The sequence below is a fragment of the Phascolarctos cinereus genome, unplaced genomic scaffold, assembly GCF_003287225.1.
Source record: "Phascolarctos cinereus isolate Bilbo 61053 unplaced genomic scaffold, phaCin_HiC Scaffold_5;HRSCAF=322, whole genome shotgun sequence".
NCBI classification, from domain to species: Eukaryota; Metazoa; Chordata; class Mammalia; order Diprotodontia; family Phascolarctidae; genus Phascolarctos; species Phascolarctos cinereus.
In genome coordinates, this window is record NW_027555958.1 from 479459976 (window position 1) to 479477313 (window position 17338).

Sequence of the window (17338 nt, forward strand, 5' to 3'; positions counted from 1 at the left end):
GAGACTTTAGGAGATCTCAGTCAAGGCTTTTCTGCAAACTGAAATAAATGCCTCCAGTCTTCTTGTGAAAAAGGTGGGCTTTTACCTACCTTACTAAGACTGTGCACGAAAACACTCAGAAAAAGTGTGAAGTGTTATAGGAACACACAATATGACCAAAAGTGCTTTTCTCTTTAAACCAGGCCATGAGAGTAAAATCATCATTTCTGTCCAACAGAGTCAGATCAGCACTCCAATTATGTCAGGTCCTAGCTTCTTTTTAACCTGTATTTCGTGAAAGAATGACGGTTGTGACTGGGTGAGCATATCAATGAAAAGTAAAATGACTGTCATTTTGGGTCACTACCATGTAAAAGCTCCTTTGAAATAAAGCCTGAAGTGGCCACTGGGCCAAGCCCGTTTGTAAAGTGACTTGGAGCCAAGGAAAGGCTTCCTTTCTTTTTTTCTTAATTTCATATCATGAGCATTCAAACACACCACCACTACTTTCTCCTCTACTCTCCCCTAGCCTAAAGGCCAAGTCTCCCACAGTGCCCTCCACTGTCAGAAGTATGGCACAAGTGTAAAAATACTAGAGTTAAGAAATTTAATGAAATGATCACAGAGAACACTGGGCAGAAACCATGAATTTACATTGAATAAACAATACAAAAAAATTGCGATATTCTAATTGCCTGAAATTAAATGCTAAATAACTGTCTTAGCTACACACACATGCACACACATGCACGCACACACCCGTGTCAGTATGTAACATTCATCAAATCTAAAATCTGAGCCAATAATAAAAGTTTAAAGTCTTAAACTGTATATGAGGTGTTACTATAAGGGAGAATGTGTTTTGTCGTTCTTGTTTTTAAGCAAATAAACTAGATTTGGCTAAATGTACATGAGTGCCATCTCTCAAGAGAATCTATTTGGTAGATTAGATGTTTACCAAGATAGGGCCATTATTCAAAACATTTGGGCAATTACTTTTTAAAAGCGATTTATAATCCATGCGAGTGTATTACTCAGCTTATATGCCACCATATTCACCATATTTGGCTCCCAATGACCACGGGCCAGTTCAAAAAATGCAAATCTGCCCTGGGTGGCTCCTGCAAGGTATTTCAATGGGAAGGGGGAATGAAATTTCAAAAATATTGAGCAATGACAGTTTTATTTGAATAAGCATGTAACTTCTCAAGGTGCTGCCTTCTCTGAAGGATAAAGACCAAAAAAAAATTTAGATTTCAAAAATGTGTCTTTCTCACATTTATCATATTGGCTAAAATGATAGAAAGGGAAAATAACAAATATTGGAGGAGATGTGGAAAGACTGGGACACTAATATACTGTTGGTAGAACTGTGAACTGACCCAACCATTCTGGAGAGCAATCTGGAATTATGCCCGAAGAGTTATAAAACTGTTTATACTCTCTGACCCACTAGTAGGTCTGTTGCCCAATGTGATCAGGAAAAATGGGAAAGGAACTTCTATGTTCTAAACTATTTATAGCAGCCCTCTTTGCAGTGGCAAAGAACTGGAAACTGAGGAGATGCCCATCAACTGGGGAATGGCTGAACAAACTGTGCTATGTGATTGTGATGGAATATTACTATGCTGCAAGAAATGATGAGCAGGTTAATTTTAGAAAAACACGGAAAGACTCACACAAAATAACGAAGAATGAAATGAGCCCAACCAAGAGAATGCTGGATACAGTAACAGCAAACCTGTTTGAAGAATAACTGTGAGCAACTAAGCTATTCTGAATATTATACATATTCAAATCAACTCCAAAGGACCTATGAAGGAAGATGCTGTCCACCTCCAGAGAAAGAACTGAAAAATCAAGTATGTAGAATATGGCTGTGTGTGTGAAACAGTGTCTTTCTCTAGCGTGAGGAGAGAGAAGGAGACAGCTTGGAACTTAACATGTAACCAAAAAAAAATTAAGTTTAATTTTTCAAAAAATGTGTCTGAAAAATTAGGGTTTTTTGATCAGGCCATTTTTCTCTAAAAGATCCATCTGCTCAACCAATAATTCAACTATGCCTGAGCTTTGCATGGGAGAAACAACTAGGCATGTCTTAAAATGTGTAATTATGAAGTGACCCGGCAAAAGGGGTTCTGAAAACCACTGTGACAGCCACAAGCCGCCATCTACACTTTCAGCCTACCCTGAATGCAGTGCCTGTCTCTCTTCTAGAAGACAGCACAGAGCAAAGCTACTCTTCCATTTTCAAAGGACTAAGACAAAAATTGAAGGACCATCATTTATTCTCCAAAGTACTAAAATCTTTTACCCCCACTCTATCAATATACTGAACACAGCATTGAAATTACACTTTCATCAACTGCCTACTCATATTTCAGAGAACAAACAACTTAGAGAACACACTATGTAATCACAGCATGTGATATGAAGGAGATCTTTTAAATATAATGTAACAGCTATTAATAAAAATTCCAACTTACTCAACATCATTAAGATAAATGAAAGCAGCTGGTGTTCTTGGAAACCCCAGTCGTGAATCAAAGGCTGATGCTATAGAAGAGCTCCAGCTAATTAAAGCCCAACAATGCTACAGCATGCTCAGCTTTAAACTTTACAGAGGAAGAAGGGAATTGAAAACTCCTGAATTTCAGACCAAGTTGAAAAACATCAGATTTCAGTAACCATTTTAAAGGACACCGATTTTTCTTTTATAAAACAGATCAAAGAAGTATCTGACACTTTCCTCAAAACCTTGAGCCATGGAATTCAGATGATTTTAGAGAAGGTAGACTGTTATCCGAAGTGAACAGAGTCAGTCCTGCTCCACAGGGTCAGCTCTAGTCCTCCGAGAGTCAGAAGCACAGCTTCGGACCAAATGCAACCCTAAAAGGGGCCCGAGACCTGCAACAGGCCCAACGACCCCCGACACCAAGACATTCAGCAACAGGTTGGGCCCAAGGCTCCCAGCAGACCACCAAGTAGGGGTTTCCTGATCCTCAGCACTACAAATTATTTCAGGAATCATTAACTGCTGCCCTAAGCAGGCATTTCCTACGGGCAAGGCACTGAGAAAGGCAGACACACGTAAGCAGGACATGTCTCGTCCCACCTTTATCATTCAGGGTCTCCACAAACGTGTCTTCCTCCACCTTCACATCACCTCTGACCCTCACACCTCCTAACAGTCTAACCTCTGTCCCTCTGAGGCAAGGCCCAAAGGCTGTGAGTCATCTAGCACAACCTGCCTGTGCTCCCAGCTTTTCAGCTTGCGGTACAGGTTGCCTCCCCTTTAGACTGTAAGCTCCTGGGGGGCAGGGACTGTCTTTAAACTCTTTTTGTATTTCAGTGCCCAGCACACAGTAGGCACTTAAGCAATGTTTGCTGACTATTGACAGAATAGATGCAAGAGAGCCTTCCGAAGGTGACAGCAGCTTGGGAGGGGACTGAAAAAACCTGCTGCATAGGGTGAAGCCTTGGGGGAAACTGAGGCCAACGTAAAGAGGCAGCCTGTGGAAAGAGCCTATGTGTGATGAACAGCAAGGAGGCCAAGGGCTGGACCACGGAGTGCATGGAGAATCAGGAAGGAGTCAGGTAGAGAAGGGCTCTGAATGCCAGAGAGAAATTTCTACGTATCCCAGAGCCAAGAGGGAGCCTCTAGGGCTTCCAGAGTTTTGGCTGCGATGTGCAGGACGCAAGAGACCTGATTCAGGAAGACCAATTAGGAATTTCCACAACAGTCTAGGTGAGAGGCCAGGAGTGTCTGAACTGAGACGGTGGCAATGCTGGAGAGAAAGAAGGAGCAGGGAGAGTGCTGAGATAGACCAGGAGGAAGGAAGGAGGCTGCTGAGATAGACCAAAGTCATCTCTAGCTGTTCAAAATCTCGTTGCTCTTATCCAATTAAAAGGACAGGGTATAGAGACTAAACCTGTGTTTTCATCGGTACAGGGAACTCTCGGAGGAGGAAACTCCAACTAGGACCTTTCTCTTCAGCCTCAAGTCTTAGAAAGCTATCTAGAATCACACAGCTGGCATGGGCCAAGAAGGATTCAAACAAATCCACGTCTTCCTGGCTTCAAGGCCAATTCTCTGTCCACTAGGCAGCACTGCCTCTAAGCCAATTAGACAAACAATGACATTTCGTTAGTAACAAAACACAATGCTGCTGCTCGAACCTGAAGATAACTGAATTTTTCTGTTTCCTCACAGAATCATCATCATCATCGTCATCTATATAGCTCCTACTATGTTCCAAGCACACTGCTCAGTGCTTTACAACTATTATTTCATTTGATCCTCAAACCCCACTTGGAAGATGCCATTACTATCCCCATTTTACAAATTAGGAAACTGGGGCAAACAGGTTAAGTGACTTGCCCAGGGTTACACATCTAGTGTCTCAGGCCACATTCGAACTCAGGCCTTCCTGATTCCAAGCACACAGATTTTATTATCTATGTAATAAAATATTATCCACACGAGTCCTCCTTTTGACACAAGCTAAAATGTTTCATTCCACTGACACCAAAAGTAAAAGTGACAGTTCCTCTGATTTTGACAAAAGCCTAATTCAAAACTGCCTTAGCCCATCAGCATGACCTTTTCTCTCTTATTAAGCAAAAGTAAACTAAAGGCACTCAAAACTGTAAGACTGCAAGGAACAAGTCTGCACTGCAAGGACTAACAATTCACGGGAGAAAAGTGAGGCGAGAGACAATAAAGATTAAGTCAAATTTCAACTCAAAATAACTACAAAACAGGAGTCCAAATCACAATACTAGAACACAGTCTTCAAAACGTTAAGCAGACTGGTTGGTGTTCAGTTGTTTTCACTTGTGTCTGACTCTTCGTGACTCCACTTTGGGTCTTCTTGGCAGAGTTCCTGGAGTGGTTTGCCACTGCCCTCTCTAGCTCATTTTACCAATGAAGAAACTGAGGCAAACAGGGTGAAGTGACTTGCCCAGGGTCACACAGCTAGTACATGTTTGAGGCCACATTTGAACTCGGGTCCTCCTGACTCCAGGCCTGGTGCTCCATCCACTGCACAACATAGCTGCCCAGAAGCAGCTTCAGTTGTGCTCAAAGGCCATTTTGTTTACAAGGATGAATCTTTGGAAAAATAAAAACTCCAGAGTAACTGGGGTTCTTTGTGCAGGTGGCTTTCCTGCCTACAGCCTCAGGCTTCCCAAGTAACCAAGAAAACAGAAAAGCTTCAAAGCCAAAGAAAACAGGTGTGGAAAAACGCTATCCCATTCCCCAAACCTTTCTGTATCAGGAGCTCCTCTGGTGAAGGCCCTCCCTGACGGAAGTGGAGGGCAGTCAGCAGAGGGCAGGAGAGAAGCTCCAACAGCTGGGGGAGGAGAGGCACTAGTGACCGCAAGCCCTTGAGAGAGGTATCCAGGCCAACTGCTTAAGGAGTTCAATGCCCCACTGTCCACTCATGTGCCCTTCATGGGGGTGGCTTTGGGCCAGTGGGGGAGTGAGGAGAGTGAGTCTGCATTCCCCTCAAGCTGTATGAAGATGCATAGGAAGGAGGAGGGGCAGGTGGCCTTTGGCAGTGCCCCATGCAGAGCAGCTCATGCTGGGCTGTCTTCTACTCACATTAGTAGGCTGGTGACCTTGAGAGAACAGGGCAGTAAATCCGTGAGGCTTGACTTACTCACTATGGGCTGAGTACCACACTCGGCAGTGGGTATACAGAGGTAAAAAGGCCTCTTGCTAAAGGTGGCCCTTGAACCATCTTGAAGGGAACCTGGCATTCTAAAAGGCCCTGGTGAGTAGGCCCAGCCAGTGCCAAGGGTCAAGAAATGGAGCCGGGGGGGCAAGAAACGGCCTGCCAGATCACAGAAAGGACAGAAGGAGTTTATAAGCCCAACTGATGGCTACGTGACTGGAAGAGGGGACAGACACAAGAGAGTCTAGGAACAAGGCTTAGCAAAGAGTGACAAGTAGGATATCATGTGTGGAGAATCCTTGTCAGTATCAGGAAGCCCTGGAGGTAAAAGTTCGGGGGGGGGGGGCGGGGAGAGGACAAACAGGAGCTGGAGAGTTCTTCAGGAGTCCAAGACCAAAAGCCCAAACCAGAACGGACTGCAAAATCTCCCTATCTCCACTTCAGCACAACACAAAATCTGGGCAGAAAAATGACTCCCACAAACCACGACAACTAATTTTGTTCAGAATACTTTTCACTAAGGCAGGAAAGGATTGAACATTTTAGAGCTATTCTTATCCCCTCTCAATCCTCTCCACTGAGGACAGGGGACACAACGCACTGTACATGCGACAATAAGCTGGCAGAGGCCTCCCCCAATGAGCATCCACCACCTCGAACCCCCCTGTCCAAAAAGGTCTCTGGGGAGCCCACCCACTGGCCCGTCCTCCAAGTCAAGACTCCAAGACTCAGAGCTCTGCTGCACTGTAAGGAGAAACTCTCCAATCTGGGCCACTCACTGTGGCTCACCCTGTGACATGCAATGCTATGCTACAGAAAACGTCCTGAGGATGTAGCCCTCAGATCGTCTAAAAAGAAGGCTTTGTGGTGCTTCATTTCACTAGGAGTGGAAGGGATCCCAAGATCAGCAAAGTTCCTCCATGTGATCCATGTAAATCCACATGTAGTCTATCAGAGGACCAGGGTTCAAAACCCAGCTGAGCTCACTCTACCAAGCTGCCCAACCTTGGGGAAGTCACTTCAAACCTCAGTTTCCTCTTCTTCAAAATGAAGGGGAAGGGGAAGGTGTCCTATCAGGGTTTCCACGGCCCACGCAGCTATAGGCACCTCACTCTGCAAGCGATCTAGCTTTTGTCAGCTTCTCTGTGAACTGCAGACCCACTGGACACATGTCCCTCAATCATGTTTTAGCCTCACAGCCTAGGGGGCCTGGACCCCCCATTCTACCTCTGGGAGTAACCTGTAAGCCCTCATCCTCCTTCACTTCTACCGCCTTCCCAAACGTTGACTCTCTCAAAACCCAGTCACTGCTGCTACTTCCCTCCCCCCTTCCCATCCCCCGACACCTTGACAATCGGGTGTGCCTTCAATGATCCACAGAACCTGCTCTTGGCAGGATCACCAATGACTTCAGCTGCAAAACTCAACCAATGCCCCCCCACCCCCAACCAAACACAAAATGTCTCACTCTTCAAACTCTCCTCAACAGAGAGAGCATCCACCAGAATAGCTTCAACCAGAACTTCTAGATGTGCAGCCCTGCATTCTGAGTGCCTGCGGCATTTTCCACCTGAGGGACCACAAACCCACTAAGTTCCAACCAAAGCCCATCATCTCTGCCAGGAAAAAAACCTTCCCTATTTCTCTTAAGAAATTAATCACCACTCCTACTAGGCCTATGCCACAAAGACATTTAAAAAAAGAGGAAAAAGACCCATCTGTACAAAAATATCTATAGCAGCTTTTTGTAGTAGCAAGGAACTGGATAAATTATGGTCTGTGACATCATGGAATACTATTATGCATTAAGAAATGATGAAAGGGAATTTACGTGACACCCAGGAAGAGTTGTGTGAAAACAATGTACTATATAATAACAGCACTGTAAAAACAAACAACTTTGCAAGGCCTAAGAACTGCCATCAATTCAATGACCAATCAGATCAAGGCTGATGGTGAAGCATGCTTCCCATCTCCTGGGAGGCAGGCAGGTGACAGACTCAAGCTGCAGAGCGCGACAATCATTTCTGGACACGGCCAATGCAGGAATCTGTTTTGTTTAACCACTTGGATTTGTTACAAGGGTTTCGTGTTTTTTATTTAATTTTTTTTTCATGGGGAGGAAGGGAGAGAAGAAATGGGGGGGTGTAAGAAAATCAATTTCCGTGCATTTAAAAAATTTCTAAATTTCTTAAAAAAGAAAAAGGCTTTTATAAATTTCTAATGACTTCTTCCAAAATATTGTTAATTTTTTTAAGCCAACATTAACTGTCAGAAAGTCCTGAAACCTCCAAATCATCTTTAAACCAAATGGGGAGAGGTAATTGGAGGGAGGGAAAAAAATGGCTTCTTAAATGAAAAAACGCAGAAAGTCTAGTCTACCTCTATGAAATCTGGCTCTTCTCCATTTCTGCTGTGACCATCAAGTTCAAACCTTTAGTTAGCTGTCATCCAGTCACCCTTTCTGCCTCCCTCCTCCATCCTACACACTCGACTACCACATTTACATCCTAAACCAAGTGTGATCAGATGTCTTCAACAGAGCCCAGACTCCTCAGCCAAGCATTCAAGCTCTGCCTCCTCCCACTTCATTTTCCCACCTCCTGACAGAACCAACAGGGACTATGGGCTCCCTGGTGCTGTAAAGTGCCCCATCCTCATGCTGATCCTGCCTAGCAGTCCTCTGCTAACTCACCATCACCTGCTCCCTGGGGCTTTCTATGATGTATCCCAAGACTGGATGGGATCTCTCAACTCTAAGGAACTGAGATACATGCTGGAAATAAAAAACACTGACACTACTAGTGGCTTGCATTTCTTTCTTTTTTTGTTTTCAACGTCCATTTTTTGTAAGATTTAGAGTTCCAAACTCTTCTCCCTCCCCCCTTCCCAAGACAGCATGCAATCTGATACAGGCTATTCATGTGCAGCCATGTTAAACATAATTCCACATTAGTCATGCTGAAGAAGAAAATGGACCAAAAGTAGGGGGAAAAAAAGTGAAAATAGTCTGCTTCAATCTGCATTCAGACTCCATAGTTCTTTCTATGTGGATAGCGTTTTCCATCATGAGTCTTTTGGAATCATCTCAGATCACTGTACTACTGAGAAGAGTTAAGTCTATCAAAGTCAGTCAACACACAAGGTGGCCGTTACTGTGCACAATGTTCTCCTGGTTCTGCTCACTTCACTCAGCGTCAGTTCATCTAAGTCTTTCCAGGTTTTTCTGAAATCTGCGTGCTCATCATTTCTTATAGCACAATTCACATACCACAACTTGTTCAGCCATTCCCCAATTGATGGGCAACCCCTCAATTTCCAATTCTTTGAACTGGCTTGCATTTACAAACAGTTTTACATGAATTATTTTAGGGCTATTAATTGAGCCCATTTCATAGATGGGGAAACTGAGGCACACAGAAGTTAAATTACTTGCCCAGGGTCACAAAACTAGCATCTTCCTGATTCCAAGCCCTGCATTTCTAACCAGTGTGACCTGTCTTTAAAATCCCTTGCTTTTATGCCCAAAGGACTATTAAAACTGTGCATACCCTTTGATCCAGCTGTACCACTGCTAGTCTATATCCCAAAGATATCCAGAAAAGGGGAAAGGACCTATTTATACAAAAACATTTATAGCAGCTCTTTCTGTGGTAGCTAAGAATTGGAAATCAAAGGGACACCCATCCATTGGGGAATGGCTAAACAAGCTGTGGTATATGATTGTAATGGAATGTTACTGTGCTATGAGAAATGACAAGAAGGATGATTTCAGAAAAACCTGGAAAGAATTACATGAACTGATACAGAGGGAAGTGAGCAGAACCAGGAGAACGTTGTGCACAATTACAGAAACACTGTGTGATCACTGACTTGGTCAGACTTGGCTCTTCCTAGCAATACAACAATCCAAGACAATCCCAAAGGACTAATGATGAAGCAAGCATACTATCCACCTCCTGAGAAAGAAATGATATTGACTGAATACAGACTGAAGCAGGCTAGTTTTCACTTTCTTCCATTTTCATTCAAGTCTTCTCGTACAAAATTACTAATATGGAAATGTTTTACATCATTTCACATGTATAACTATATCAGACTGCTTATCATCTCAGGGAAGGGGGAAGGGAAAGAGGAAGGGACAGAATTTGGAACTCGAAACTTTAAATAAAAATGTTAAAAAATTGAAAATAAAATCCCTTGCTTTCCTTACAACACTTTACCATCCTCCTTCTACTGAGGGAGTGCTTGCTGGCTTTGGCATCAGGGGCCCACATTCGAACCCCACTTGTGCCTCTGTATGGGTGGCTTTGGACAAGTCATTTTGCCCCTTAGCCTCAATCACCTCAACTGTAACATGGCCTCTGTAGCGCCTTACAACTCTAGATCTGCAGAATCACCTATCTTTTCTCCCTCCCTGCTATATTTTACAGTCCCTGAGAGGGGGGTTGCTTTCTAAATAGACTGTTCATTACTGGTGTGCAACCAAGCATGATCTGCACCACGGGAAGGATGATGTCACAGAGAAAACCAACCAGCAAGATCACCTTGGGACAACTTCATCAGTCCCCCCCACAGCAACCCAGGGTCACCTGGCTAGACTCCAGGCCTGGCCCTCTGGGCACTGTAGCACCCTCCAGCAACCCTGCCAGGTACAGATGAGACCAGTGACTTCCTCTAAGTCACACTTGTCTTACCAAGAAGTCAGCACTTTCACTCTCCATGCAGCTGACCCTGGCAGGGGCAGAAGGAAAGAGGAGGTATCTGAGCACAGTTCAGGGAATACAGAAGGGGTTCCCAAGAGGTAGCAGCTGAGCTTGGCCTGGAAATATCAGCAGGATTTGGACAGAAGACAGGCACAGCATGAAGTGGAAGAAGTAGCAGCAAAGGCCCAGAGGAGGAGACCCCAGCAAGTTGGGGCGCTGTGGCTGGGGCAGAGTGAGCACGATGGGGATCAGAGGCCTACAAGCGGCCTCTCTCGCCAACAAGGGAGACTGAGGAGAAGCCAGCGGTACGTACCCTCTGGGGTTCATGTGCCCTTCGGCCCAAGGACTCAGAAGAGAAGCCCATCTGCTCTTCTACAACACAACAGACTCTGTTCCTTTGGACTATGAACATTTCCTTGGCCACAGGTTTTTCAGAACACTGAAGACAATTCTTTAGTCACACGGTCCCATCCACCAGCAAAATGGTGCCCATCTAGTTTCCCCATAAGACTAAGATCCCTGGGACAGTAAGAGGCTTTCTAAAAGGCCCTTCAGGATGGTCCAGAGACTAGCAGACTAGGCTATGTAACCAGGTGCTCATGGAACTAGGCCCTAGAAATGCCCAGACAGGTGTCTCTACACAAATGAATAACGCTAAAGAGATGACACAGAACTGTTTTCTCTACTTCTGTCTTGACCTGGTACTCATTTACAGGGCAGCTTTTTAAAAGGCACGTACTCACCCCTGCCTTTGGAAGAAAAAATCCAGAAAGAATGTCTTATATCAGGAATCAGCACAAAGCAGGGAATCAGTGAGTGACTGCAGAAGTTGGAAGAAACAACGGTGGAAAGTAGCAGTGCTCAAAGGAGGGCCCCAACCAAGCAGAGACCAATGTTCTGACCTAGATAAAGCTGCTTTCCTATTTAAAAAGGAGAGAGACAAGGTGGAGGGTGGAAAGATGTTCCTCCCGGGGTCTCCAAGAGACTCCCTGCTCTTTCTCTTCACATGGATCACATCGATGAGAGACAAGGATGACTGCCCAAAGCATCACTGAAGATATGGAAGCCCTCAGAGCAGGCTCTTTGGGGGCATATTCACATCTGGCAGATGGCCTCTGGCTCAAGGGGATCTGCAGGTGGGAAAGTAACACATAACACCCTGAACTCCCCACAGCCTTTTTGCCCCGGTAGGTCTCTACAGCTCTGACCTATTACTCTCTAATCCAATGGAATGGCCATCAATATTGCCAAAATGTGGACAGTTACACAAGACCTCAGAGATCTTATCTTATAGGAGGAACCCAACTGGTCCAAGGTATAACACTAACAAGAGATCTCTAATTCAAGGCTCCTGACACTACACATTTATGACATCGCTCTTTAGTTGGGAGTTTTCTGTGGTGATTCTAGATCAGATACTATGCAAAAAAAGAAATGTAAAAAACAATTTTCAAATGGTCTACTCATCAGGAATCAATAACTTCTCTTTCACTGTAGTCATATTCCAAAAAATGCCTCATGATGTGATGGGCATCACAGGAAGGAAAAAAACAACAAGTCACAATTTTTTAGAAGTACAATTGTAATTGAAGTGCCACCATCACACCCAGATTAGCAGACTATCAGATAACTGATAGTCCAAAACTGGATGGATTCGGCTTACTGTCCATTAATTTACACTAACCTTGTACATCTTTCCCAAGTCATCAATATGCATGCATTTCTACATTTCTCTTTTGCAAGAGAAAATTCTACTCTGTCCTCTACATAAACATCACCTGAAGTGGTTTCTCTCCTACCCTAGGTAGGTTAGCATAATTATTAAACAAAATTTAATTGAAAGATGTTTTCAAAAGGTAAGTAATTCAGTGAATTATTAATATATTAACTAATTTGGGGAAAAATTACCACACAATTATTTAAAATATATTTTATGAAGAAAGGATATAAATTAAGAAATAGATTCAGCAGAAACCCATTTTCTCCTCTTTTCATCCTCTGGAAATTAGCCTAATTCTTTCTTAAGGCCTACCTATGAAATTTGTGAATATCTGACAATGTTTAGCCCAGTTATAATTCTTAATATATTATCTTCACATTCTGAAATAACAGCAATAATGTTAAAAAAAAAAATAAGGCCCTAATTTACCTCTAATTATCAAAGATTATATTAGAATCATTCTCCATCTCCAACCGGGCCACAAAACAAATCCTACAAACATTATCAACAAAATTTCAAGGGAAAAAAATTCATATATAAAAACAACATTCAATTACAACTAAGATGAGGTTAATAAAAATATCAATGCTGAAATCCCACATAATCACACTACAAATTTTGGACTTATGTCTGACAAGATGGATATTGAGTCAGACAAGAAGAATGTATGTTTAAACTGATCTATCCATTATACCAGCAATCCTCATGCTGCAAACATTCTAAGTTTGACCAGGAAGTTCTTTCAGTCAAAAGAATTAAAACTCACCTACAAAAGTTTCCTGTGATGCTATGAACATTAGCTCCAGAAGTCAAAGAGTGGATAAATTGTCCCACCAGAGAGAATTTGCACATTTTACCTCATACCAAGGGGACAATTATCTATGACAGCTTGTGGCTGCCAGAATTCCTTCCATCTCATAATTACTTCATCTATTTACACAAAGCAGAGTCCAGCTCATCTGCACAGACACCTACATATATAGGACAAAATTTATGGAAACTCATCAGCTTAAATATGCAGAATCCTTACTTACATGTCCCAGGATGGGATGTCCCAGGCAGGGGACAGTCTGATAGGTTCATAAGGCAGATAAAATTATGTAATTATGAAAATCACGAAAACTTCTCCAAATAGTAAAACGTCTATTTCACAAAACTGTAATCAATACAGCTACTTATATATATATACATAGATAGAACTTTACATTAATAACTAAAACCATGTTTATACAAGAAAATGTCATTAAAAAGACAAAGATTATGCAAAAAACTTTTAAATTTAGTTGAGAACAATAAATAAGGAAGTAAAAAAAGGCTGCCAAGAATGCCAAGACTTTCTACCCCAGGTTGGTGATGAATGCCAAAGAGCCCACTGACCTTTCTAGAGAAAGTCAGTCAGGCAAAACAATTCCATGACTTTCAATCATTGGGCACTTTAATAAATGAAGGTAGATCAGCGGTTTTTTAATTGGTTTAAGTGTCTTATGTCTTCATCAGAAAACACATACAAAACCAGTGTTTGAACATTCTTTTCTCCTTCAGAGCCTCATCACGTATCAAGATGAGGTCAGCTACATGGATTTTCCTTTCAGACTACATGTTATGGGGACATCGAGATAAGGTTTATTTTTCATGGGAATGAGAGCGGAGAGAGGAGGGAAATCTGGCATCGTGATCCCTGAGATAAAGCTCTAACGAAAACCCTACAACCTAGGTGGATGTGGGGGAAGGCAAAGCAAGCAGAATTCATGGTTACCATGGTTACACATACTCTTTGTTGTGTTTCAATGCCACATGATCTGACTCAAAGTAATACACGTCAGGTTCCTCCTCGTCCTCCTCTGGGGCTCGAAGGGCGGCACTCTCTTTGGCAGGCACCACGTACCCAGGAGAGAGCCTGGCCTCCAGGGGTGGCGATCCAGGGTCACAGCGCGTCCCCTTTCCAGTCTGAGGAGTGTCCTCAGAGTCTGTGGGAGGACCATTGACATTAACGCTAAGAGGGACATTCTTTTCTGCTGGACTAAGGTGCTCCTCCTCCATTTGTCCATTTTCTCTACAAGGAGAGTTATTTTTGGGGGGACTACCTTTGCTCGGGGCAGCCCTCCTTGGCGAAGTTCTCAACGTGTAGCGGTGCTCTTGGGGTTCGAACAAAGAGGTCATTGGAGCAGAAGCACAGTCCGGGGCAGGCGTGGGGACAGGCTCTCCTGGGATGGGAGCCCTGGCATGACTAGGCCCGCCAGCGTTGCTGGTGTTCTCACGGGAGGCGCTATCTCCTACCACATCTACTTCCTCCTCAGAATCCCTCAGAGATGGCGGAATTGCAGGAAAGGGCACCGGAGCTGGCTCCTCGCGTAGGCAGGCAGCTCCTATTCTGTGGTCCTCCAACTTGACCTGCACTTGTGAATCTGTGCAAGGCACATTATGGTCTACAATGCTCTCTTCTTTCCTACTCTCAAGCAAACAGGAGGAACGGGCATCTGAGTCCCCATTTTCAGCTACTGACTGATCCTGCAACATACAGGAACCAGGACTGTTCTGTTTGGGGTTCCTGTCGAGCTGACAGTCATCACAGTGGAGAAGAGCAGAGTCACTGTCATCAACCCCATTAAAAGCCCGAAAGCCTGTGCCTTCTTCCACGACAGCAGGGCTCGGGGACCCTTCCCGGCTGACATTCACCTTTTTAACTTCCCTTTTCTCACAATCATCCAGTAGAAGGCATCGACAAGCTCGTCTGGCCCCTGGGGAATCAGCACCATGGTCCACTGTGGAGCGATGCCGCTCCGGGGAGCCCTCCTGGCTGGCTTTGGCAGGGGACTCTTCCTCTGAGCTGCTCAGGGCCTCAGAGCGCAGACAGCGCTTCAGGCGCTTGAAGATGGGGGAAGCCGCTTCCGGGGGCCTCCTCTCACAGTTTTCTGCAGCGTGTCTCTCAACATCCTTGTCTGAAGAAGAAAGTCCTCTTTTCCTTGGGCTTACCCACAGCTCTCGAGTACCTGGCGGTCTTAGGTCAGTGGCCCTGGCGCTGCCAGCCCCTTTCTGAGTTTGCACAGACTCTGGTCTCTTCTTTGGTGATCTGGAGCGCACCTGACAATGGGGAGATCCTTCTTCAGGGTGAGCAATACTACGATTCCTTAAAGTTCTACCACAAAAAGTTTCATCCAAGCCGTTTAACCCCACTGTTGATCTTGTGACACGAGTAGACCGAGAAGCAGCCATACTATGGCAAATCCCTACATTACGGTCATCCTGATCCACTCATTGGGAAACCTTCAAAAATGTAAACAAAATAATGAGAAAAAGGTCATAGTTAATATAGCCACAAAGATCAAATTTAAAGTTACAACTTTTTAATGGAAGTTCAGCTAACATTACATTATCAGGTGACATAAAAACCCCTCATTAATAGTTCCAAGCAGATCTACTCAGGTATTACACTGATAGAGCTTCCCCAAAAGTTGCTGAGGTTTTTTTAATGATTAAGTTAGACATTATTCCAGACTGGTTTTACCATCATCTTGAACTTATACAATAAATTTTGTTCTCCTAAAATTTCTGAAATCAGTTCTCATCTGTCCTCATACTATTCCCGGCAGGTAGGTAGGGGGCAGTCTGCTCTTTTCAACGCTTCCTTGATAAAAATGAGTTACAAGTCAAATCCCATTACAACAAACTCCCCTTTGGCATCTAAAACAGGGTTCTTTCCAGTGGAATTTTGTTGCAATTAGGGGGTTAGAAATCACATTCATGGCCTGCAGTGGTTAGAAAGAGCATTGCAAGTTCAGTCTCTGCAAATGGGATAAAGAATTAGTTAAGTGAAGAGAAGTCCTCCAAAGAGAAAATCTCTGAAGCAGTCATCTGATTTCAAGATGCAATAAAAGCATCCACTATCTGTCCCTTTCCTTAATTACCCGTATGTTTGGGGGGCCAATGTTGTTCTAGTTTGGGCCAGGGTTTGGTTTTGCTCTGCTTTTCCTGGGGGGCACTGAGACATCTGAGGGAAGCAGCAGCAGAAGCCAATTCCTGGTGGATCCGCCTAGGACCACTGCCCCCCCTTTCTTCTGTGTGACTGACATAGTGCACTGCAGCTTTACACCCCCCACTTCCATTTGGAGGGCAAGCTCCCCTTCTACTACAAAGTTTCCAAGTACTAACAAGTACCTTTCAATGACTGAAGAACTGTAGCAACACTCCCCCTGGAGCCCAAACTAAAAACTGCAGATGACCCAAGTATCAATCAATCAACATTTATTAAGCACCTACTATGTGCCAGACACTGTGCTAAGTGCTAGCACCACGTGGTTTGTTATATGATGTGTACGGGAACCCAGAAGAGCCCTGGAAAAGGTACACACACAAATGTTTTAAACTTTTTGCTGTAAAGTATGGTATGCATCTTTCATTAAAGTTTTGTCTAGAAAATGTTAAACACCCACCAAAGCAGTACTGGAAACACAGTCTCAGCAACATCACTCCCCTGATACATAATGGCAGCACATTTGCTCATTAGAGAAAATTCCAATGCTAACAGACCATAGTCACTGTTATCTCAGGCAGAACACAGAAAGATATGGTAAATATAGTAAATCTTTCACTGCCGTGGTATTTATTATAATGGGATCTGACATGCAATTCCCTTTTGTTTAATGTCTGGACAGGTGATATCAAAATTATGAACTATTTTTTTCCCCATTCAAAACACTAACCGTAAATTTCAACTTCATGAAAAAAGAAATTCTAAGGAACTAGAAATTCCTTTTCAAAGAAGGGGGGAAGAACGAAAGGGAGCACAATATTCAAAATAATATAACTTTCTTCATAAGCCCACGGATGGGACTCTGATCTGAAGGTGACAGATGCTGGAAAAATATTAAAAGCAAGAAAGAAAGGTACAAAGGAAACACAGCTTTGAACTGAAGCTTCAATTATAGAAGCTACATCATTAACAAAGGCAAATGTTCACAAATAACACACAATCCTATGTAGTTCAGACACCATGGGCTGTACTTCTAAACATTTTTTTTTGGGAGGGGGCACTAGGCAATTGAGTTAAGTGACCTTCCCCAGAGTCACACAGCTAGTGAATATTATGTGTCTGAGGGCAGATTTGAACTCAGATCCTCCCAACTCCAGGGCCAGTGCTCTATTATCCACTGAGCTGCCCCCTGGCTGTAATTCTATAAAGTCATACAAAAGTAGCTAGTTAGCTCATTCATTATATTTTTAAACTAATGCTAAAATATGTCAACTACCCAAATGAT

At 43.6% G+C, this 17338-nt stretch overlaps 1 protein-coding gene across 4 annotated transcripts in view; it reads right to left on the reverse strand.

The window, feature by feature from the left end:
* The window catches only part of ZZZ3 (zinc finger ZZ-type containing 3), a 99159-nt gene that overhangs the window by 36337 nt on the left and 45484 nt on the right, over window positions 1-17338 (reverse strand). For all 4 annotated transcript variants that reach the window (XM_020968528.2, XM_020968526.2, XM_078156723.1 and 1 more), the window contains one exon: window positions 13855-15347. In XM_020968528.2, coding sequence (XP_020824187.1) covers window positions 13855-15296 — 1442 coding nt within the window. In that variant the 5' untranslated portion in view covers window positions 15297-15347. The remainder of the gene's footprint in view (window positions 1-13854; window positions 15348-17338) is intronic.